The following is a 25084-nucleotide window of genomic DNA, read 5'->3' as shown; positions in this document are numbered from 1 at the left end:
CTTAGCCCGGCCTACTTTAGGGCAGCATTGGACGAGCCCACCAGAGAACCAGACTCCTCCGGTTGGCCCTAGCTTCTCCATCCGGGCAGTTGAGAGTGCCAAGGTGAGGAGCATGATGATGATGATAGAAGTTAGCATCTGCTTTGTTTTGTTGGAATGCTAGCATAAGTGTGCAACCTGCCATACACCCACCCCCAGGCTGCAATACCATACTGCTAGCTTGCTTGCACTTGAAATTGGGCCTTTTAGGCATGTGGAGGCAGACGCCGGCCACCATGTCATGGCTGCGTTGGCGGCCCTTTTATCCATACTCAGTCCCCAGCCGCCCGGCGGCCGGGTGTCCAATCTCGGTCCCCAGCCGCCAGGTAGAAGTTAGCATCTGCTTTGTTTTCTTGGAATGCAAGCACATGTATGTAGTAGCGGCTAGGCCTTAGGTGGTCAGCGTTTTGGCACATATCCTACCTCCTACGAGGATTGCTGGATGTTTTCCTGCTACTATCCCAGTTCTATGACTCCTGTTAAAACAAAGCTTCAGGTGATAAATGATGGATGAGGTGGTGGCAAAGGAGAAAGAGCAATCAATATCAATATCAGGCCAGTCAACCACACATGTCTTGTAGGATATGTTTCTGTAACAGAAGGAGCGGTTCTGCTACACAGTTATAGGGCATACAGTGAGTGCAATGCCTACCAAACATTTTGAGGCACTCCAATGCCCCTTGGAAGTGACATGGAGGTCAGAGGGCCTTAACTAAACCGTTTATTCCATTTATAGCAACTGGGTCTCCTGTACACTGTTGGCCTAAGCAGTGAATGGAAGGCTTTCCAAAAATTATGAGGAACTGCAATGCCCCTTGAAACAGACGTGGATTACAGCGTACTAAAAACCTTCTACCCATTATTGGGGAGTGGGTCTCCGTTAGTTTTCACCTTTGCATTGAAAAGCAAAAGCTGACTAAAATTAGGAGGAAATGCAATGCCCGTTGGAAGAGTCGTGGAGGTTAGAGGTAATTAAAAACAACATTTCAATGCCCCTCGGAAGAGACGTGGAGGTCACATTAGCTTAACAAGACGGTTTTAATGCCCCTTGAAAAAGTGTTGGAGGTGACAGTAGCTTAACAAGATGCTTTTAATGCCCCTTGGAAGAGACATGGAGGTTGCAGTAGCTTAACAAGACTGTTTTAATGCCCCTCGGAAGAGACGTGGAGGTCAGAGTGGTATAACAAGACGGTTTTAATTCCCCTCAGAAGAGACGTGGAGGTCACAGTAGCTTAACAAGACGCTTTTAATGCCCCTCAGAAGAGACGTGGAGGTCAGAGTGGTATAACAAGACTGTTTTAATGCCCCTCAGAAGAGACATGGAGGTCAGAGTGGTATAACAAGATGGTTTTAATGCCCCTCAGAAGAGACATGGAGGTCACAGTAGCTTAACAAGATGCTTTGAATGCCCTTTCGGAAAAGTGGTGGAGGTCCCAGTAGCTTAACAAGACGCTTTTAATGCCCCTTACAAGAGCCATACAGTACAGCATCTTAAAAACATTATTCCCATTATTGGGGAGTGGGTCTCCCATAGTCTTTGCTTATGCCTTCCAAGCAAAAGTTGCCAAAAATTAGGACGGAGGAACTTGCAATGCCCCTTACAAGAGCCATGCAGTACAGCATATTACAAACATTATTCCCATGATTGGGGAGTGGGTCTCCTAAAGTATTTGCATATGCCTTCCAAGCAAAAGCTGCCAAAAATTAGGATGGAGGAATTTGCAATGCCCCTTACAAGAGCCATGCAGTACAGCATATTACAAACATTATTCCCATTATTGGGGATGTGTCTCCCACAGTCTTTGCCTATGCCTTCCAAGCAAAAGCTGCCAAAAATTATGAGGAAATGCAATGCCCTTTCGAAGAGTCGTGGAGGTCCCAGTGTAGCACCCCGAGGACTCGGCTGCTACAGGGGTATTGCACCTCGACCCAGAGGTGTGGTATTCCACTCCCGGGTAAGGATGGAGTGTGGGACAGAGCTCAGACAGCTGCATGCACTACACTCACCACATTTCCGGGGGACAGAACAACGGTACTCCCACTAGGTAGATGTGCAGGTACGACAGAGTCTGTCCCCGGCTGGAGTGGGGAGGGGGGAGGAATATCCCTGTAGTGTAGGAGCAGATAGGGGAGGTACTCTGGGTATAGCTAGGAGCCCATTGGGTGCTAGTCACCTGGGCTCACACATAGAGGGAGTATATAAGGTGGGCACCATCTTAGGACAGGGTCGGTTCTGTGCAGAGAGGAGCTCAGCCAGAGAGGGCTGAGGGGGGGGGCTGTGGCTCCGTCTGGGCCCAGCTCCAGGGCCAGGCCTGAAGCGGAGAGAGAGAGACAGAAAGTCCCAGAGACGCAAGGGGAGAGAGGAACCCTGAGATCCCACAGGAGAGCGAAAAGGGTGAAGGATTGGCAGAGAAGGGTACCGGATCCCAAACTGGTAGAGGCTAATTATCCTCAGCCAGGAACCGGAGGTCGTGGTCAAGCTTTGGCACGACCCTCACCACATCCACCAGGAAGGCATACCACGCGTAGGGCCAGGGAAGCCAGGAAAGGTTTTACCACCAAGAAGCCCGAGGGAGCCGGACATAGGTGGGTCCCTGGTGAGAACGGCCAGTAGGAAGGAAGAGAGGGGAGCTCTGGACCACGCTCTGGAACTACCTGGGAGTTGGCCGAGTCCCTGCCCTGGTGGACACGGCATGACTCGGGTGGTCCTTACTGTGCACAAGCGACCGGATAAAGAACAGTGAGTAAAGCTTTTGAAACTGCACTTCAAGCCTCCCTGTTTCGTTGTCACACCTGCACCCTCAGTACTGGGACACCCGCACCATCACTCCCCTCATCCAACTCTCAATAGCTGCCCTGAGGCCATACCCCTCCCGTTGGGGGTTATACCATCCACGCTGCACCATCCTTCCACCGGCCTCAGCGGTCTGCCCTGCAGTGGCAGCTCCATAGCTGCATTCAACGGGTGGCGTAGTCGAACCATACAGCATCATCTGCCAAACACTGCCTCCTAGTTTGACACCCTGGGCACGGACCGGGTCACCGCCACAAGGACTACTACCCCTATCCAGATCCGGCTCCGGGTATCCCCTGAACATGGCTCAGGGGGCGCGTCAACTTTGGCGTAGTCGGCAGGATTACGTGCCCGCAACCACCGGGTACTGCGTGCCTGAAGAAAAGTTCACATTTACCGTAAAAAGGAGTCTCCCGCCAATTCCAGAGGGTCCCCGCCATCAGACGCCATCTCGGATCGTTTCCCGCCGTTTGCCCGCCATCTGCAGCCTTTTCCCGCCATCCACGGAGTTTCCCGCCATAAAGAGACAATTCCCGCCATCTGAGATGATTTCCCGCCCTGGCAGAGCGGACGCCATTTTGGGCGTGCCAGAGGGTGGCAAGAGGCCACCTCCCATCGTGGGCCAGGACCAAGAACGGCGCCAAAAGCGGAAACCGCCCCCACCAGCAGAGACTGCAATAATAGAAATGTCCATCAGCGTGAGGGGGCTGCCCCTGAAACTGACAATCACCAAGTTGCCCCAGGACCGCCCTCAGGATGGGCGGATCAAGAACAAGAGAGAGAGGATGGGTGCAGCCTGGAGGAGTCTGGAGAGATCGCACCCGGAGATGGAGGGAGAGTCAGGCAGCACCGACCCCATGGTCAGGAGCCTGTTGCAGGCCGCCACCCCAGAAGGCCTGGTGGAGATCCTGGCACAGCTCCCCAGAGATCGGGAGCATGCACAGACCGCGCTGGAGGGCTTGGCTCGGAAGGTAGCCCGAGTGCAGCGAGAAGCGCTGGCCGAGTGGAGCAGGGAGATGGCCCAGCAGGCTGGAACCCGCCAGCGGAGGACGCCACCCGCAACGAGGAGCACGCCTGCCCCTGAAGATGGTGCAGAAGGGACGGAGGCCGGAGACGACGCCGTGGAGGGAGCTGAAGAGATGGAAGCAGGTAACGGGGACGTCATGACCCCAAGCCCAGTAGCCGTAAGCCTGCCCCAGCTCCCCGTCGCAGAGCCCGAAGTCCCACTGATTGTGCCCGTTGCAGCATCGCCACCGCTCCAAACAAGGCCTCAAGTGGCAGGAGCCGCGGCCACGCCCCCTGCTACGCCCCGCGCCTCAATTCTTAGCGCGGCGAAGCAGGAAATACCACCGGCCTGGTCGCAGGGTCGAGTACCCCCGGGCGCAGCTGTCTCTAAAGTTCCCTTCACCTTCAGAGTGCCACCGGCCTGGTCGCAAGGCCTGGTGAATTCGGGCGCCGATGCCCTTACCGCGCCCTCAACTTCCACAGTGCTGCCCCTGGGTGAAGATCTGTTTGCGCAGCATACCTGCCCGGATGGGCAGCCCTTTGTGTGGCCCCCGGAGTACGTTAACCCCCGACTCCGGGGGGAACGGCCCTTATGTGAGCCCCTGATCCCGGCTCCGGCGCCCGCCAAAATCGTTCCGCTCCCGTTGGAGGAGGCTCAGTTCGCATGGGACCCCACCGGTGAAAACCTCATGGGGTTCACCCAGGAGACCCGGGCGGCCGCAGCCCAGCGGGCGGAGTGCTGCCGACAACAACTGGAGGTCTTCAACAGAGAACGGCGAGAGAGGCGGGTCCGCGAGGAGCAGCTGCAGGTTCAAAGCGCGGAGCAGAAACGCCGGACCCGACGAAACCCCCGTGCGGCTCACGGTCCCCGCGCCACCGGGACCGTAATAAAGTTCCAACTGGAGCACGGTTGGGGCTTTATCCGGGATCACAGAACCCCCGGCGACGTCTTTGTCACCCGCAGGGATGTCGAGAGCCATCTGCCGGAGGGACACCGCGGACGTGACCTTTACCTGGGTGACAAGGTCACCTTCACCCGGCATCAGTGTGCCAAAGGACCATATGCCCTTCACGTGCACCGGTTGACGGAGGAAGAGCTGCGGTATGAGGGAGATCAAGAGGACCCGGACGGGTTTGGAGACTACCCTCAGGAAGGAGCAGGAGGGCATCGTTACCAATAAAAGGTGAACAGGACTGTATAAAGTTACCCGTCGGGGTATGAGAACTGTTGTGAATTAAGAGTATGGTCCCCGTTGGGACTAGTGAACTGTTACCTGTGTGCCCCTATTCCCCACAGGCTGAGGACTGTGAGCAGCCATTCCTATTCCCCACAGGCTGAGGACTGTGAGCAGCCATTCCTATTCCCCACTGGCCGAGGACTGAGAGCGGCCAAACCCCTGTAAATAGTTGCGCTTCCTAAAGCGCCCCCTACTGGTTTTAAAAGAAACTGCTTTCTACGTGAAATTAGAGACGGTTGCACTTTACCTGGTCACAAGTTGCACGGTGGCCAGGAATCAATAGTGTGTTGGTCAAGAGTGTTTTATAATGAAAAGTTATATATATATGCTGCTAACAGAGTTTATAGTGTTTTATATGTATGTGGAGAAAATATTGTCATGTTTATTAGTGTGTAATACCTGTAATGTTAAAAGAAGAAAAGAACCTCCCATAAAGGGATGAGTTTACAGTTTATATTTTACATGTAAGTGCACTTTAAAATGTTTGTATGTTTCTTTTGGGTTTTTACTCTTTTCCAGCCCGAGGACGTGCTGTGGTTTACCGGGGGGGAATGTAGCACCCCGATTACTCGGCTGCTACAGGGGTATTGCACCTCGACCCAGAGGTGTGGTATTCCACTCCCGGGTAAGGATGGAGTGTGGGACAGAGCTCAGACAGCTGCATGCACTACACTCACCCCATTTCCGGGGGACAGAACAACGGTACTCCCACTAGGTAGATGTGCAGGTACGACAGAGTCTGTCCCCGGCTGGAGGGGGGAGGAATATCCCTGTAGTGTAGGAGCAGATAGGGGAGGTACTCTGGGTATAGCTAGGAGCCCATTGGGTGCTAGTCACCTGGGCTCACACATAGAGGGAGTATATAAGGTGGGCACCATCTTAGGACAGGGTCGGTTCTGTGCAGAGAGGAGCTCAGCCAGAGAGGGCTGAGGGGGGGAGCTGTGGCTCCGTCTGGGCCCAGCTCCAGGGCCAGGCCTGAAGCGGAGAGAGAGAGACAGAAAGTCCCAGAGACGCAAGGGGAGAGAGGAACCCTGAGATCCCACAGGAGAACGAAAAGGGTGAAGGGTTGGCAGAGAAGGGTACCGGATCCCAAACTGGTAGAGGCTAATTATCCTCAGCCAGGAACCGGAGGTCGTGGTCAAGCTTTGGCACGACCCTCACCACATCCACCAGGAAGGCATACCACGCGTAGGGCCAGGGAAGCCAGGAAAGGTTTTACCACCAAGAAGCCCGAGGGAGCCGGACATAGGTGGGTCCCTGGTGAGAACGGCCAGTAGGAAGGAAGAGAGGGGAGCTCTGGACCACGCTCTGGAACTACCTGGGAGTTGGCCGAGTCCCTGCCCTGGTGGACACGGCATGACTCGGGTGGTCCTTACTGTGCACAAGCGACCGGATAAAGAACAGTAAGTAAAGCTTTTGAAACTGCACTTCAAGCCTCCGTGTTTCGTTGTCACACCTGCACCCTCAGTACTGGGACACCCGCACCATCACTCCCCTCATCCAACTCTCAATAGCTGCCCTGAGGCCATACCCCTCCCGTTGGGGGTTATACCATCCACGCTGCACCATCCTTCCACCGGCCTCAGCGGTCTGCCCTGCAGTGGCAGCTCCATAGCTGCATTCAACGGGTGGCGTAGTCGAACCATACAGCATCATCTGCCAAACACTGCCTCCTAGTTTGACACCCTGGGCACGGACCGGGTCACCGCCACAAGGACTACTACCCCTATCCAGATCCGGCTCCGGGTATCCCCTGAACATGGCTCAGGGGGCGCGTCACCAGTATCTTAACAAGACGGTTTTAATGCCCCTCAGAAGAGACGTGGAGGTCAAAGTGGTACAACAAGACGCTTTTAATGCCCCTTGAAAAAGTGGTGGAGTTCGCAGTAGTTTAACAAGACGGTTTTAATGCCCCTCGGAAGAGACATGGAGGTCGCAGTAGCTTAACAAGAGGCTTTTAATGCCCCTCAGAAGAGACATGGAGGTCACAGTGGTATAACAACACGCTTTTAATGCCCCTCAGAAGAGATGGGGAGGTCAGAGTTGTATAACAACACGCTTTTGATGCCCCTCAGAAGAGACGTGGAGGTCAGAGCGGTATAACAAGACTCTTTTAATGCCCCTCAGAAGAGACGTGGAGGTCAGAGTGGTATAACAAGACGGTTTTAATGCCCCTCAGAAGAGAAGTGGAGGTCACAGTAGCTTAACAAGACGCTTTTAATGCCCCTCGGAAAAGTGGTGGAGGTCGCAGTAGCTTAACAAGACGCTTTTAATGCCCCTTACAAGAGCCATACAGTACAGCATCTTAAAAACATTATTCCCATTATTGGGGAGTGGGTCTCCCATAGTCTTTGCTTATGTCTTCCAAGCAAAAGCTGCCAAAAATTAGGACGGAGGAACTTGCAATGCCCCTTACAAGAGCCATGCAGTACAACATATTACAAACATTATTCCCATGATTGGGGAGTGGGTCTCCCATAGTATTTGCTTATGCTTTCGAAGCAAAAGCGGCCAAGAATTAGGACGGAAGAACTTGCAATGCCCCATACAAGAGCCATGCAGTACAGCATATTACAAACATTAATCCCATGATTGGGGAGTGTGTCTCCCATAGAATTTGCTTATGCCTTTCAAGCAAAAGCTGCCAAAAATTAGGATGGAGGAACTTGCAATGCCCCTTACAAGAGCCATGCAGTACAGCATATTACAAAAATTATTCCCATGATTGGTGAGTGGGTCTCCCATAGTATTTGCTTATGCCTTCCTAGCAAAAGCTGCCACAAATTATGAGGAAATACAATGTCTGTTCGAAGAGTCGTGGAGGTCCCAGTAGCTTAACAAGACCGTTTTAATGCTCCTCAGAAGAGACGTGGAGGTCAAAGTGGTATAACAAGACGCTTTTAATGACCCCTTGCAAACGTGGTGGAGGTCGCAGTAGTTTAACAAGACGGTTTTAATGCCCCTCGGAAGAGACATGGAGGTCGCAGTAGTTTAACAAGAACTTTTAATGCCCCTCAGAAGAGACGTGGAGGTCACAGTAGCTTAACAAGATGCTTTTAATGCCCCTCAGAAGAGACGTGGAGGTCAGAGTAGTATAACAACACGCTTTTAATGCCCCTCAGAAGAGACGTGGTGGTGAGAGTGGTATAACAAGACGGTTTTAATGCCCCTCAGAAGAGACGTGGAGGTCACAGTAGCTTAACAAGATGCTTTTAATGCCCCTCAGAAGAGACGTGGAGGTCAGAGTGGTATAATAACACGCTTTTAATGCCCCTCAGAAGAGACGTGGAAGTCGGAGTGATATAATAACACGCTTTTGATGACCCTCAGAAGAGACGTGGAGGTCAGAGTGGTATAACAAGACGGATTTAATGCCCCTCAGAAGAGTCGTGGAGGTCACAGTAGCTTAACAACACACTTTTAATGCCCCTCAGAAGAGACGTGGAGGTCACAGTGGTATAACAACTTGCTTTTAATGCCCCTCAAAAGAGACGTGGAGGTCAGAGTGGTATAACAGCACGCTTTTGATGCCCCTCAGAAGAGACGTGGAGGTCAGAGTGGTATAACAAGACTCTTTTAATGCCCCTCAGAAGAGACGTGGAGGTCAGATTGGTATAACAAGATGGTTTTAATGCCCCTCAGAAGAGAAGTGGAGGTCACAGTAGCTTAAAAAGACGCTTTTAATGCCCCTCGGAAAAGTGGTGGAGGTCGCAGTAGCTTAACAAGACGTTTTTAATGCCCCTTACAAGAGCCATACAGTACAGCATCTTAAAAACATTATTCCCATTATTGGGGAGTGGGTCTCCCATAGTATTTGCTTATGCCTTCCAAGCAAAAGCTGCCAAAAATTAGGACGGAGGAACTTGCAATGCCCCTTACAAGAGCCATGCAGTACAACATATTACAAACATTATTCCCATGATTGGGGAGTGGGTCTCCCATAGAATTTGCTTATGCCTTTCAAGCAAAAGCTGCCAAAAATTAGGATGGAGGAACTTGCAATGCCCCTTACAAGAGCCATGCAGTACAGCATATTACAAAAATTATTCCCATGATTGGTGAGTGGGTCTCCCATAGTATTTGCTTATGCCTTCCAAGCAAAAGCTGCCAAAAATTATGAGGAAATGCAATGCCCGTTCGAAGAGTCGTGGATGTCCCAGTAGCTTAATAAGACCGTTTTAATGCCCCTCAGAAGAGACGTGGAGGTCAAAGTGGTATAACAAGACGCTTTTAATGCCCCTTGCAAAAGTGGTGAAGGTCGCAGTAGTTTAACAAGACGGTTTTAATGCCCCTCGGAAGAGACATGGAGGTCGCAGTAGCTTAACAAGAGGCTTTTAATGCCCCTCAGAAGAGACGTGGAGGTCACAGTGGTATAACAGCACGCTTTTAATGCCCCTCAGAAGAGACGTGGAGGTCAGAGTGGTATAACAACATACTTTTAAAGCCCCTCAGAAGAGACGTGGTGGTCAGAGTGGTATAACAAGACGGTTTTAATGCCCCTCAGAAGAGACGTGGAGGTCACAGTAGCTTAACAAGATGCTTTTAATGCCCCTCAGAAGAGACGTGGAGGTCAGAGTGGTATAACAACACGCTTTTAATGCCCCTCAGAAGAAACGTGGAGGTCAGAGTGGTATAATAACACGCTTTTGATACCCCTCAGAAGAGATGTGGAGATCAGAGTGGTATAACAAGATGGTTTTAATGCCCCTCAGAAGAGTCGTGGAGGTCACAGTAGCTTAACAAGACGGTTTTAATGCCCCTCAGAAGAGACGTGGAGGTCAGAGTGGTATAACAACACGCTTTTAATGCCCCTCAGAAGAGACGTGGAGGTCACAGTGGTATAACAACACGCTTTTAATGCCCCTCAGAAGAGTCGTGGAGGTCAGAGTGGTATAACAACATGCTTTTGATGCCCCTCAGAAGAGACGTGGAGGTCAGAGTGGTATAACAAGACGGTTTTAATGCCCCTCAGAAGAGACGTGGAGGTCACAGTAGCTTAACAAGACGCTTTTAATGCCCCTCAGAAGAGACGTGGAGGTCAGAGTGGTATAACAACACGCTTTTAATGCCCCTCAGAAGAGACGTGGAGGTCACAGTGGTATAACAACACGCTTTTAATGCCCCTTGGAAGAGACGTGGAGGTCAGAGTGGTATAACAACACGCTTTTAATGCCCCTCAGAAGAGACGTGGAGGTCCCATTAGCTTAACAAGACGATTTTAATGTCCTTGGGAAAAGTGGTGGAGGTCGCAGTAGCTTGACAAGACGCTTTTAATGCCCCTTACAAGAGCCATACAGTACAGCATCTTAAAAACATTATTCCCATTATTGGGGAGTGTGTCTCCCATAGTCTTTGCTTATGCCTTCCAAGCAAAAGCTGCCTAAAATTAGGACGGAGGAACTTGCAATGCCCCTTACAAGAGCCATGCAGTACAGCATATTACAAACATTATTCCCATTATTGGGGAGTGGGTCTCCCATAGTATTTGCTTATGCCTTCCAGGCAAATGCTGCCAAAAATTAGGATGGAGGAACTTGCAATGCCCCTTACAAGAGCCATACGGTACCGCATCTTAAAAATATTATTCCCATTATTGGGGAGTGGGTCTCCCACAGTCTTTGCTTATGCCTTCCAAGCAAAAGCTGACAAAAATAAGGACGGAGAAACTTTCAATAATGGCAACACGGACCACGGTCACCCTGGTGGTATAGTGGTGGTGGAGGCTGAGGATAAGGAAAAGAACATAAAACAGCCGAAATGACGAAGCGTATACCCATGTGTGGGTGTGAAGCGGTGCATGTGAATACACCTCCTGAAAAAACACAGTGGATTTGACTTTATGTTACTCTGCTGTCATTTGGTGGTGATGAGAAGTCTGGCCCAATCCAGCCCTTGTTCATTTTGATAAGGGTCAGCTTGTCAGCATTGTCAGTTGACAGGCGAGTGCGCTTATCAGTTATAATTCCCCCAGCGGCACTAAAAACACGCTCCGATAACACGCTAGCGGCATGGCAGGCCAGGACCTCCAAGGCGTACAGAACGAGTTCATTTCAAGTGTCTAGCTTGGATACCCAATAATTAAAAGGCACAGAGGAATCACGGAGGACGCTGGTACGGTCGGCAAGGTACTCCCTCACCATCTTTTGAAACTTTCCACTCCTTGTGAGAGTACCCCGCGCCTCAGGGCCTGAAAGCTGGGCGGGTGTCAGAAAACTGTCCCAGAACGTTGACAGTGTTCCCCTGCCTCTGCTGGATTGGAGTTGCCTCTCTCTCGCTTGTACGCCTTGGTTGATCAACGAACTGTGACCTCTGCCGCTACCATGTTAAGATGGGAACTTTTTTAACAGTTCTGCAGCAAGGGCCTTCTGGTACTGCCCCATTTTTGTAGACATCTCCACCTCAGGAATAAGAGAGTGAAAGTTCTCCTTGTAGCGGGGTCTAAAAGTGTCACCAACCAGTAATGACTGTCACCCAACATTTTGACAACGCGAGGGACACGGTTAAGGCAGCGTAACATAAAGTCAGCCATGTGTGCCAGACTGCTAACGGGCAAGACTTCCGTGTCCTCACCAAGATGACGACTGACCATGCTCTCCTCCTCCTCCTCCTCCTCCCCCCTGTCCTCAGGCCACCACGCTGAACCGACGGTATGACAGTTGTACAGGTACTACCGTCTACAGCTCATGACACAAGCTCCTGTTCTTCTTCCTCCTCCTCCTCCTCTCCCTCATTGTCCCCCAATGCACGTTGGGATGAGATGAGGCTGGGCTGTGTGTAATCGACTGCTACGGCTTCTTGATCCATCTCATCATACTCTGGCTGCAATGCCTCCTCTTTAATTCTCTGCAGAGACCGTTGCAAAAGACAGACAAGTGGAATGCTAACGCTAATGATGGCATCATCGCCACTCACCATCTGGGTGGACTCCTCAAAGTTTGTCAAGATGGTACAGATGTCAGACATCCAGGTCCACTCCTGAGGTCTTATGTGTGGAATCTGACCTGAATATCGGCGGCCTTGTTGCAGCTGATACTCCACAACTGCTCTCTTCTGCTCACAAATCCTTTGCAACATGTGGAGGGTAGAGTTCCAACGTGTGGGGACATCACACACCAGTAGGTGTGACAGAAGCTGGAAACGCTGCTGCAACACAGCAAGGGCGGCAGAAGCTGTAGCCGACTTGCGAAAATGAGCTGACAAGCGGCATACTTTGTCGAGCAAATCTGGCAACTCGGGGTACGATTTCAGAAACCGCTGAACCTCGAGGTTAAGCACATGAGACAGGCATGGTACGTGTGTGATCTCACCTCGCCTCAGAGCCGCCACCAGGTTACGGCCATTGTCACACACGACCATGCCTGGATGTAGGTTCAGCGGTCTCAGCCACAGATCTGCCTGCTCTTTCACAGCTGTCCACAACTCACAAGCAGTGTGAGGTTTCTCACCTAAGCTTATGAGTTTCAGCACAGCCTGTTGCCGCTTGGCGGAGGCAGTACTGCAGTGCTTCCAGCTTGTAACTGATGTGTTGATATCTGAGATGGAGGCTGAACATGAGAAGGAGGAGGAGGATGATGCGCAGGAGCTGTACACTGTGGGGGCTACTCTGACTGACATAAGGCCTTCAATCCTCGGTGTGGGGAGGATGTGTTCCGTCCCAAGGTCCGACTGGGTCCCGCCTTCCACTATGTTTACCCAGTGTGCCGTCAGGGAGATGTATCGTCCCTGGCCTCAAGTACTTGTCCACGTGTCCGTTGTCAGGTGGACTCTCCCAGTAATTGCGTTGTTGAGGGCACGGCAGATGTTTTGGGACACGTGCTTGTGTAGTGCGGGGATGGCACACCGGGCAAAATAGTGTTGGCTGGGGACTGAGTACCGAGGGACGGCCACCGCCATAAGGTTGCGGAAGGATTCCGTCTCCACCAGCCTGAAAGGCAGCATTTCCAACGCAAGCAGTCATGAAATGTGCGAATTTATTACTGTGGCCTCTGGGGCGTTAGCTGCGAATTTCCGCTTTCGTTCAAAGGTCTGGGATATGGACAATTGAACGCTGCGGAAGGACGTGGACGTGGACGTTGATGCTGTTTCTTGAGAAACTGCCATAACAAGTGAAGACTGAGAGGAGGGGGCATCTTTGCATGCAGTATGGACAGGGGATTGCCTTGCACACACAACAGGGGGTTCTATTGCACGCACAACAGCGGAAGAAGCAGTGGTGACACCCGCTGACACTGGTTGTGGACCCTGGGGTTCGCCCCACAAAGTCAGGTGCTTTGCTGCCATGTGCCTGATCATGCTGGTGGTGGTCAGGCTGGTAGTTTTGTCACCCCTGCTGATACTGGCATGGCAGTTGGTACAAATGGCCGTTTTGGGGTTATCAGCAGAGTCTTTAAAAAAATTCCAGACTCTGGAAGACCTACCGCTTGTACTGGCAACGTCCCTCGTGTTGGTGTTACGGGGATCGGCTGCCCGCCGTGTGTCTGCGGCCACCACACTGCTTCTTCCTGCCTGTTGGGGTACTCTTCCTCCCTCCCCCTGTGTGCTTCTGGCATCACTCTGCATGTCCTCTTGCCACTTTGGGTCAGTTACTAGATCATCCACCACCTCCTCCTCTTCCACTTGCGCACCACGATCCTCCTCCTCACTTCCTGGCAATTGTGTCTCGTCATCGTCCACCTCTTGTGACAAATTGCCAGCGTCGACTTCCTGTGGCCATGGCTGTTCAAATATTTGTGCATCGCTACATGGGATCTCCTCTTCCCCCACTTCAAGCGGAGCAGGAGAGTGGCACAAATCTGGAAATGGACCAGTGAACAGCTCTTCAGAGTGTCCAAGTGTGGGATCAGTTGCTGTCTGACGACACTCGGCATGGTGGGAGGAAGGAGCATCAGGGTGAGGAGGAGTATGCGGTCGAGACTCACGGCTACTAAGAGTCGACCGTGTGGAAGACAGGCCGGAGGTGGTGGTGCCCAGGTAACTGGAAGTATTATCTGCTATCCAATTAATAACCTGTTCACACTGATCAGTCTGCAATACTGGTGTTGTTCTGTGCTTCCCTAGTAATTCGGTCAAGAAGTGGGAGCGAGAAGATGTGGCTGTTGGTTGTGGCACATTTTCACCTTGGCCACGGCCCCGTCCTCTGCACGCACCATTACCAGAACGTCCACTTCCACGTCCCTTGCCACACGCCTTGCCCATTGTAAAGGAAGTAAAATAGCTTACACTCGCACTATCAATGGAAAAAGGGTAATAAAAAGTAGATTAGAACCGTGGAAGAGGAAAACCACAGTTCTATTTCTCTGGCCTACACCCGACTCTTTTAAACAATCTAAACAATAAGGGAGAAAATATTACTGTTTTTCTTTACGGAAAAAATACCTAAAGCTGAATAATAGAGATTTTTTACCGTGGAACAGCAAAACCACAGTAATAATTTACTGGTGTATACCAGACTTTTTTAAATATATATATATTTGTGGCTGAACAGTGAGCGACACACTCAAACTGTTTTTTTTAGATACAAATGGCCCAAAAGTGGATAATACAGAGGTTTGAACAGTGGAACTGCAAAACCACACTTGTATTTCTCGGGCCTACACCAGACTATTTTCAACAGATATATTTGTGTCTGAACAATCAGGAGACACTATTAATTTTTTACGGCAAAAAATGCAAGAGCAGGATTATACAGATTTTTTACCGTGGAACAGCAAAAGCACACTTCTGTCTCTCTGGCCTACACCAGACTATTTTCAACAGATATATTTGTGTCTGAAAAATCAGGGAGACACTATTATTTTTTTTTTTACGGCAAAAAATGCCAAGAGCAGGATAATAAAGAATTTTTACCGTGGAACAGCAAAACCACACTTCTGTCTCCCTGGCCTACACCAGACTATTTTCAACAGATATATTTGTGTCTGAAAAATCAGGGAGACACTATTATTTTTTTTTTTACGGCAAAAAATGCCAAGCGCAGGATAATAGAGATTTTTTACCGTGGAACAGCAAAAGCACAGTTATAATTTACTGGTGTATACCAGACTTTTAAATATATATTTTTGCGGCTGAACAGTGAGCGACACACTCAAACCGTTTTTTTTAGATACAAATGGCCCATGGAACTGCAAAACCACACTTCTATTTCTCTGGCCTACACCAGACTATTTTCAACAGATATATTTGTGCCTGAAAAATCAGAGGCACACTTTTTTTTTGGGGGGGGGGGGGGACACCAAAAGGTTTATAAGACGGGTATTTGTACATTGTGAAGGAGGAAAAAAAAGAGGATTTAGATGAAAAAAAAAAGGATTTTTCCTGGCCCACGAGACCTGGAGCTAAGTCCAGCAATTTAAGCAACAGGAGCACACAGGACTGTAATGCAGCATTTGCTGGTATAACCACTGCGTCTCCTATACAGCCTGCCTGCCTGCCTGCCTGATATCTGGGATGGATATTAGTCCTGAGAAGGACTGTTTGTTTGATCTGGCAGCCTTTACAGACACTACACTAACTATTTCGCAGGATATATCTCTCCCTAAATCAGCAGCGCTGTCCCTACACTGTCTGATCCGGAGCGACTGTGTTCAAGATGGCGGCGCCCGGTTTTAAATACTCGAGGTGACGCTGTGCGGCCAGCCAATCACTGTGATGCCCACAACCAACATGGCTGCAGCATTACAGTGACTGGCTGGCAATCCCTGCATGTTCATTGGCTCTGTAAAGAGCGCCAAACATGCAGGGCGGAGACCCGAGCTCCCGCCCGAGTAACCCGGAAATGCTCGGTGCTCACCGAACATCCCGAGTAGCATGATGCGAGTACCGAGCAGTGTCGAGCATGCTCGCTCAACACTAGTAATCGTATACAGTTATATGAAAAAGTTTGGGCACCCCTATTAATCTTAAGCTTAATGTTTTATAAAAATTGGTGTTTTTGCAACAGCTATTTCAGTTTGATATATGTAATAACTGTTGGACACAGTAATGTTTCTGCCTTGAAATGAGGTTTATTGTACTAACAGAAAATGTGCAATCTGCATTCAAACAAAATTTGACAGGTGCATAAGTATGGGCACCTCACCAGAAAAGTGACATTAATATTTAGTAGATCCTCCTTTTGCAAAAATAACAGCCTCTAGTCGCTTCCTGTAGCTTTTAATGATTTCCTGGATCCTGGATGAAGGTATTTTTGACCATTCCTCTTTACAAAACAATTCCAGTTCAGTTAAGTTTGATGGTCGCCGAGCATGGACAGCCCTCTTCAAATGATATCACAGATGTTCAATGATATTCAGGTCTGGGGACTGGGATGGCCATTCCAGAACATTGTAATTGTTCCTCTGCATGAATGCCTGAGTAGATTTGGAGAGGTGTTTTGGATCATTGTCTTGCTGAAAGATCCATCCCCTGCGTAACTTCAACTTTGTCACTGATTCTTGAACATTATTGTCAAGAATCTGCTGATACTGAGTGGAATCCATGCGTCCCTCAACTTTAACAAGATTCCTGGTGCCGGCATTGGCCACACAGCCCCAAAGCATGATGGAACCTCCACCAAATTTTACTGTGGGTAGCAAGTGTTTTTCTTGGAATGCTGTGTTTTTTTGCCGCCATGCATAACGCCTTTTTGTATGACCAAACAACTCAATCTTGGTTTCATCAGTCCACAGGACCTTCTTCCAAAAAGAAATTGGCTTCTCCAAATGTGCTTTTGCATACCTCAGCCGACTCTGTTTGTGGTGTGCTTGCAGAAATGGCTTCTTTCGCATCACTCTCCCATACAGCTTCTCCTTGTGCAAAGTGCGTTGTATAGTTGACCGATGCACAGTGACACCATCTGCAGCAAGTTGATGCTGCAGCTCTCTGGAGGTGGTCTGAGGATTGTCCTTGACTGATCTCACCATTCTTCTTCTCTGCCTTTCTGATGTTTTTCTTGGCCTGCCACTTCTGGCCTTCACAAGAACTGTCCCTGTGTTCTTCCATTTCCTTACTATGTTCCTCACAGTGGAAACTGACAGGTTAAATCTCTGAGACAGCTTTTTGTATCCTTCCCCTGAACAACTATGTTGAATAATCTTTGTTTTCAGATCATTTGACAGTTGTTTTGAGGAGCCCATGATGCCAGTCTTCAGAGGAGATTCAAACAGGAGAACAACTTGCAAGTGGCCACTTTAAGTAGCTTTTCTCATGATTGCATACACCTGGCTATGAAGTTCAAAGCTCAATGAGGTTACAAAACCAAAAAAAGTGCTTTAGTAAGTCAGTAAAAAGTAGGTAGGAGTATTTAAAACAAGAAAATGATAAGGATGCCCATACTTATGCACCTGTCAAATTTTGTTTGAATGCAGATTGCACATTTTCTGTTAGTACAATAAACCTCATTTCAAGGCAGAAACATTACTGTGTCCAACAGTTATTACATATATCAAACTGAAATAGCTGTTGCAAAAACACCAATTTTTATAAAACATTAAGCTTAAGATTAATAGGGGTGCCCAAACTTTTTCATATAACTGTATAATCATAGGTTTATTCCTATTGTGATGAGAACCCTTCTTTTTCTTATATATCCTGAGGTCTGATGTTTTTGAGATATAAACTTTGAGAAGGCTATACATGTCTTTTTAGGCAATAAGGTATTTTAGTTTTTGGAGCTGAATTAAGCCTTAATACGCCATGAATATGGGGTACTCCCTATAAGGATTTACCTTTTTGAGTATAGGAGGTGCGGAAATTCCTTTTTCTCCCCTATCCGTACATCTTAACCCATCCAATATGGCTGCTGGACCGCAATAAGGGAGGGGTTTATGCGCTCCAGCACAGAAAAGATGGATGCTTGACTGCGTGACCGGAGGTGACGCATGTGGTCCAGCACCATTACTGGTTGCGTTCCGCAGTTATGGGAATGCGTAACGATGCTTCCGGATGCCGGGCATTCTGGGACCGGAAGTACGTCACGGCGTGCACCACAAATGTGAATAAGCGTGGCATGTGTACATATAAGAAGCATTGAAACATGCACATTTGGCTGGAGGCATTAGCATGGAATCAAAGAACTAATGCGGGATCTACACTATTTAGGAACTACATACCCCTGATGAATGATTGAAACGCATCGGGATGTTCCGTGGATCAGCTTATCACCCTTATTAAAGGGGGAATAAAAGAGGCCCCGGGTGAGATTATTCCAGTATCATATGAGGATGTAATGCCTGGATGGTAATAAGAGGCTCCTCATATGTCTGGTTCAATTGTTATATACATACATGCTGGCTATATAATAATGCTTGCTATTTAATGGTTAGAGTTATACATGCTTTTTTTAGGTATGATCACCATTTCTATTGTGATGTTAATTAGTGGTTTCAGCGGGATTCACTGCTTACAGTGGCAAGCATAGGCTCCTATATGGGCATTGGATTTGTTATTTGGAAGCCAAGCACCTTCAGTTTTTGATACCTCTATTTGACCCAATTATAGATATGATAAGGTTAGTCTAGGGAGCCTTTTTCATGGTAGATGCTTATATAACTCTATAATGGTACGATAGGGTTCATACCTTGCATTATTTAGGTTCAACTAGTTTGCACCTGAGCATTTCCATTTTATATTCACGGTGTTGTGATTTAAACTTATATTATATGGGCACTAAGCACTTTAATACATTTTAATAATATATACAATAAAGGTTATATTTTAAAAGGATTTTTTGCTGTATCGATGGGATGAAATAAGCTCTTCAATTCAGAAACCCTGCCAATAGCAGTATAGAGCTCAGCTTCCTAGTCTCCTTTGACTCAGACTTAAAGGAAATCTCCTAATCTGGCTATATGGGCATAGAAATTATAGGAAGCTGAATAAAGTGATAGCTTTTATTAAGTCTAAGTGGATATTATCAGATAGTTTTCACTGGGGGTGTGTATATATTCTCCCTGTATGAGTTGACCAATCATAAGCAGGCAGCAACACAGCAGAAAAAATAACACAACCCACAATAGCTTAGGTTTTTCAGTGTGTTAGATATAGCAGTGATATCCTGGTCTAACCTCCTGCATGATTAGAAAGTGTTGGAAGATTAGAGCACAGATGACTTATACCTTTCAGATAAGGTCCCTGTGTGTGGGGAAGAGACAGCTCAGCTGCGTTTAGCTATGTCACATATAACGATACATACTCTATCAGCTCTCCCCCTCTTAAGTGGCAGATTTGTTGCGTAAATGACAGAAACTATACCATTTATTTGAATGTGGCTTGCAGAAATCCATCCGCTTGACAGCAAAATTATCCCATTTAGGGCCAGGGTCACACGGCCATCGATTTTGTCATGCGAGAGAATGTGGCTGATTATGCTAGTGACACTCGGCTCAAACTCTGTCAGAGTTTGAGCTGAGTGTCACCTTAGTGTGATCCGATTCTCTTGCATGATAGAATCACAGCACAGGTGTGGAGAAGACGGAGAACATAATTTCTCCATCTTCTCCATTAGCTCTGTGCGCATACATCGGACTGCACTTGGATGACATGCGAGTGCAGTCTTATGGTACACATGCACCAACAGACATGTATGGGTGCTCGTGAGCCGAATATCGCAGCCACTCACAGCATAATACGATTGTTTCCTCATGCCGAATCTGCACTGCCTCAAATTATAACATTGGGCCGAATGCTATCCAATAAAAAAATCAGATAGCACTCGGCCGTGTTATACACTCATGTGAGCGAGCCCTTAAATTTATTGAACACGGCTTTAGTTGCTAAAATTTGAATTATATATACTCCCATAGGGTGTAGAAGTGACCTGGAGTGAAATCCACAACAAAACTTGACATTCTGTGGATTTAAAATTTACAGCTCCAGTTAATTTGTGATACTGATTAGCTCCACAGTCTTTAGGCAAGATTCCAGGAAATCTGATGCACAATACTAATACTGCAATACATTTTCTTTCTAAAAATCTAGACAGAAAATCTGCTGTGTGTATGCTCCATGTTAATTTACCAACAAAATTTATTTTATGTATATATTTGTTTTAACATCTTTTTCATCTTTTTTTACAGAAGCAAGACACCTGAGACACAAGAACAATCATTTCAAAGATTACGTTATAAATACTAGTCAAAAACACTGAATTTTACACATTCATATTTTTAATTTTCTCTATATGTTTATGAAAAGATTATTCTAGATTGTAATTAATTTAATGCATTGTCATATATTGTGGTGGTTGTAGAACTACTATTGGAATGGTACACTTGGCATTTAAGGGGAATCTGTCATCTGATTTATGCTGCTCAAACAGATCCTGGCCAAACTATTGCAGCTGGGTATATTTTCCACTACAATGATTCAGCATTTCAGAGAAAATGAACTTTAGAGATCCGGCCAGGGGCCAAGCCTGAGACAAGGAAAATTAAATCCCGACACTCACGTCTTCGTGGTTAATTCGTTTATTCCACAACTCAAAAGACTTTTCAGCCTGTCGAAGGCTTTTTCCAACTGTAGCCTGAGACAAGACTCGTCTAGTTTCACCCACGGCCGGTTCTGCCACAAACTGCAACTTCCAAGCTTTGCTGAAGCTGATTGACAGGTCTCTCCCCATACAGTTGTGCTCAAAAGTTTACATACCCAGGCAGAATTTTTCCTTCTCTTTCAGAGAATATGAATGATAACCAAAAAACTTTTTCTCCACTCATGGTTATTGGTTGGGTGAAGCCATTTATTGTCAAACTACTGTGTTTTCTCTTTTTAAATCTTAATGACAACCAAAAACATCCAAATGACCCTAATCAAAAGTTCACATACCCTGATGATTTTGGCCTGATAACATGCACAGAATTTGACACAAATGGGTTTAAATGGCTACTAAAGGTAACATCCTCACCTGTGACCTGTTTGCTTGTAATCAATGTGTGTGTGCATAAAAGCTGAGTGAGTTTCTGGGATCCAGACAGTATATACATGAGGAAGAGATCTGTCAATCACCTACAGAAGCGCTGGCAGGAGCCGGCTGGGGTCAGAGCCGGACTAGTCTCCAGCTATGGTCCCCGGACGGATCTTCAAAGTTCACTTTCTCTGAGATATCGCAGAGTTAAATGTGTTAAATATATGAAAGATGATTCAGTATTGGCAAGCACTACTTTTTTATTGCGCAAGTCATATTTATGAGTCCACTAGGCTGAGCATTTCCCAGCTTCCCATCTCTTGACATGTAAACAGGCAGATACACAGTAGTTAATGACCAAGGGTTAGAAGGGGATGGGAGGAATCGTGGCAACCACTGCATTTATTAATAAAGCAGACTCATTACTATATAATATTTTGGGGGGATACATAGATGTTAGCAGTTCATTTTATTAATTTATATCAGATCTGTCACCATATTTCACATTGCATAAATTAATAAATAGCTCTTTTAAAAAGAATCCATGAGAACGATCCACACCCTGTACCCCATGAATAATATCATCCACACCTTTTATTATGCAATTTGTTGCTCCTAAAAAGAAAAATAGAAGTTTTAGTTCATATGCAAATGAGGTTTAAGTTCTCTGGGAGTGTCAAAGCACTTCTCAAGCTTCTGCCTTCCTGGTTTTATTCTCCCCCTAGCTCCACCGTCTTCATTTTGACTGACAGCTCACTGAGTTGACTATGCAGCCACCTTGCTGTTAGTCAAACAGAGGAAGGTGGAGATGGTGGGTAATAAAACCAGGGAGACAGAGGCTTGGGAAGTGCTTTGAGACTCCCAGAGCACTTAAGCCTCATTGATTATGAATTAAAACAACATTTTTTTTCAGTCAGGACACAGGAGATTGCATAATATTGGTATGGATGACAATATCTTTCAGAGAGCAACGTGACCATAAAAACAGTGTAGGTGGGGAGTGCAGGGAGTGGATCATTCTGGACAGATTCCCTGTAAACCTTATTAAACCTTATGTGGCTGTTGTGCTTACTTTGAAAATCCATATCAGAATTGCAGTATATTCCTTATGAATATTTATACTCAATCACCGACTGCTTAGTACAAACTGTATATAGTTTGCATTGTAAGATCCACAGTAATTTAGGGGAGACAAAAAAAACACCATTCATCCATTCATTTTCTTCATGTTATTCACAGCTGACCTACAATAAGTGTGTATATTTCTAGTATATGTTGTGACAGTAAAGAGCACATTGGATGTATTGGGGGTTATGTCTGTGTATATGTGTTTTTAAAATTAAATGTATTTTATTTCTAAAAATGTTTTGTGTCATTTTTTGTTGTTACATTCACTTTGTTTTATCTCTACGCTGAGCATTTACATTGGGGTTTCCATGTAACTCTCCAAATCACGTGATTCAGATGAAACCCAGATGGGTCCATTCATTATAATGAGGCAGCAGAGTTACTATGGACTCCATCAGACCTTTGTTCAGTAGAGTACTTCTGTTATGATCTGCAACATGAACTAAGGAAAGAAGGGGGAATGCTGTCCCTACAGTAAGACTAAGCTGAATCCCTACGATGTAGCTGGCTGCCTGTTCCTAGCGAACAGACCCGCCTTAGTCCTCGGCTAGTCTGAACGAAGACCTATAGCATAAGGGGAGGGGTCCCTAAAAGAACTAAGGACTGGAACAAAAATGGGACACCTCCTAAACAGAAAAGTTGTTGCAGAACACAAAAGACAAACTGTCAAAAAGGTACTAGAGGTCCCAGAAGGACCAAGCGAACTGACAGAGATAGGCACCGAAGCACCTGGCTAGAGAAACAGTCAAACACTGAAGTCCAGCACAGTCAGAAGGACGGAGCTGGAATATAAAGGCAGATGGTCACGTGACCGCAAAACACAAGATGGAAAAAACAAACAGGAGGGTTCTAACAACTTATTTTCAGAGGTGATCAAAACTGCGGCCGACCGTGCCTCCATTTATAAAAGGAGGCAGGTCACTGAATAATCAGTGACCTGTAAGAGATTCCCAGGATGCTGGCAGAGGGATGGAGGAGCAGAATAGACCTTATTCCCTAAGCCTGCCCCGATGCACAGAGATACTATTAGAAGAAATCTTTAGAGATTTATTAAACAACATCCACTGATCTAATTCCTCTACAATAGGGATTAATTGATACCCAATTATATAATCATCTCCTGACATCAGCAATGCATTACAAAATACCAGTGATTGTCTTCCGCTGTCTCTAACATTATGTCCTCCCTCTGTCTGAAACTAAACCTGTCAAAAACTGAACTCCTTGTGGTTCCTCCCTCCACTAACCTACCTATGCCCAATATTGCCATTTCCATGTGTGGCTCCACTATTACTCCCCAGCAACATGCCCACTGTCTTGGGGTCATACTTGATTCAGATCTTTCATTCACTCCCTACACCCGATCACTCGCCCGCTCACGCCATCTACACATCAAAAACATTTCTAGAATTTGACCTTTTCTTACCTTTGACTCTGCAAAAACTCTTACTGTCGCACTGATTCATTCTCGTCTGGACTACTGCAACTCTCTACTAATCAGTCTACATCTTACTATACTCTCCCCTCTCCAAAGCGTCCTGAATGCAGCAGCCAGGATCATATTCCTCGCCAACCGCTAAGCTGATGCCTCTACCCTGTGGCAGATGTCGCACTGGTTACCCATCTGCTACAGAGTTCAATATAAACTCATCACTCTTACCCACAAAGCACTCCATGCTTCAGCTAATCTCCTCCCTGGTATTGGTCTACCACCCTACCTGTGCCCTCCATTCTGCTAATGACCTAAGATTAGCATCCTCAATAATCTGAATCTCCCAATCCCATCTCCAAGAATTCTCACGTGCTGCGCCAATTCTTTGGAACACACTACCCAGGACACTTTGATTAATCCCCATTACCCACAGTTTTAAGCGTACCCCTAAAATCAAACTATCCCTATTTTTTCCATACAAAATTTCCTTCCAAATCAGGACCCTTGTATCATCTGTTCACACACCCAAATGCTCTTAATAGCCCTCTGTGTCTGTACTTGTACACATACTGGTTGGTGACTGGTTCATTCAGCATTATGTGAATACCCTACTTATTACATTGATGGTTGACCATACAATACAAGGAATTGTTACCATCCACCTTTTGTGTCTCCCCTATTTCTCTCATAGATTGTAAGCTTGCGAGCAGGGCCCTCTGTCCTCCTGGTATCTGTTGATTTATGTGATTATTGTTATTCTGTAATGTCTTTATTGTCTGTACACGTCCCCTCTAAAATATAAAGTGCTGCGGAATATGTTGGTACTATAGAAATAAAAATGATTATTATATTATTATTATTTTTATCAATTTAATCAGCGTAACGGTGCCATTATGGCCATGCCTTTACTTTATAGTGATAAATTCTGGTCTACCGTTCTTAATTATTGCTGACCATGCCTTTTACGCTGTTATTAAACAACAAAACATCCACCCTTGTAAACACCTAATTTGCTACTTCAGTGTTTTTAGATTTTTTACTTCAGTTTTTCTATGGTTACTTAAGTTCAATTATAAGAATTTCATAAGTTTTTATACTTTTATTGACAATTGCTTCAAGTTTACACAAAGACTCAATATTTACAGTGTTGTCCCTTATTTTAAAAGGCTTCTGCACTTCGCCCTGACATGCTGGATATCAGCTTCGGGGCCAAATCCTTGCTCACCCGTTCTTACCTAAGTAGTGCTTGGAGTTTATCAAAATTTTTGTGTTTTTGTTTGTCCATCCGCTTTTGAGGATTGATCACAGGTTCTCAATGGAATTGAGATTTGAGGAGTTTCCTGTTCATTGACCCAAAATTTCAATATTTTGTTCCCTAACCCACTTAGTTACCAATTTTGCCTTATGACATGGTTTTCCGTCGTGCTGGAAAAGTATTGTTCATCACCTTGTTGCACCTGGATCGTTGGGAGAAGTTGCTTTCGGAGAATGTTTATATATAATTTTTTACTCAGGATAGTATTCTTAGGTTGTAAAATTGCCCACTCACTTGGATGAAAAACAACCTCACA

At 46.7% G+C, this 25084-nt stretch overlaps 1 protein-coding gene across 1 annotated transcript in view; it reads left to right on the top strand.

Annotated features, from left to right (window-relative positions):
- Window positions 1-22232, top strand: part of LOC141166600 (immunoglobulin superfamily member 1-like) — a 171036-nt gene extending 148804 nt beyond the window's left edge. Inside the window, exon 9 of the mRNA XM_073653450.1 lies at window positions 20130-22232. Within this exon, the coding sequence (XP_073509551.1) occupies window positions 20130-20144 (15 nt within the window). The 3' untranslated portion in view covers window positions 20145-22232. The remainder of the gene's footprint in view (window positions 1-20129) is intronic.
- Window positions 22233-25084: the final 2852 nt, after the last annotated feature.

Source organism: Phyllobates terribilis, unplaced genomic scaffold (assembly GCF_046119375.1).
Source record: "Phyllobates terribilis strain yellow unplaced genomic scaffold, ASM4611937v1 Scaffold_1__5_contigs__length_1240528914, whole genome shotgun sequence".
Classification (NCBI taxonomy): Eukaryota; Metazoa; Chordata; class Amphibia; order Anura; family Dendrobatidae; genus Phyllobates; species Phyllobates terribilis.
This window is presented reverse-complemented; position numbering and strand designations above follow the sequence as displayed.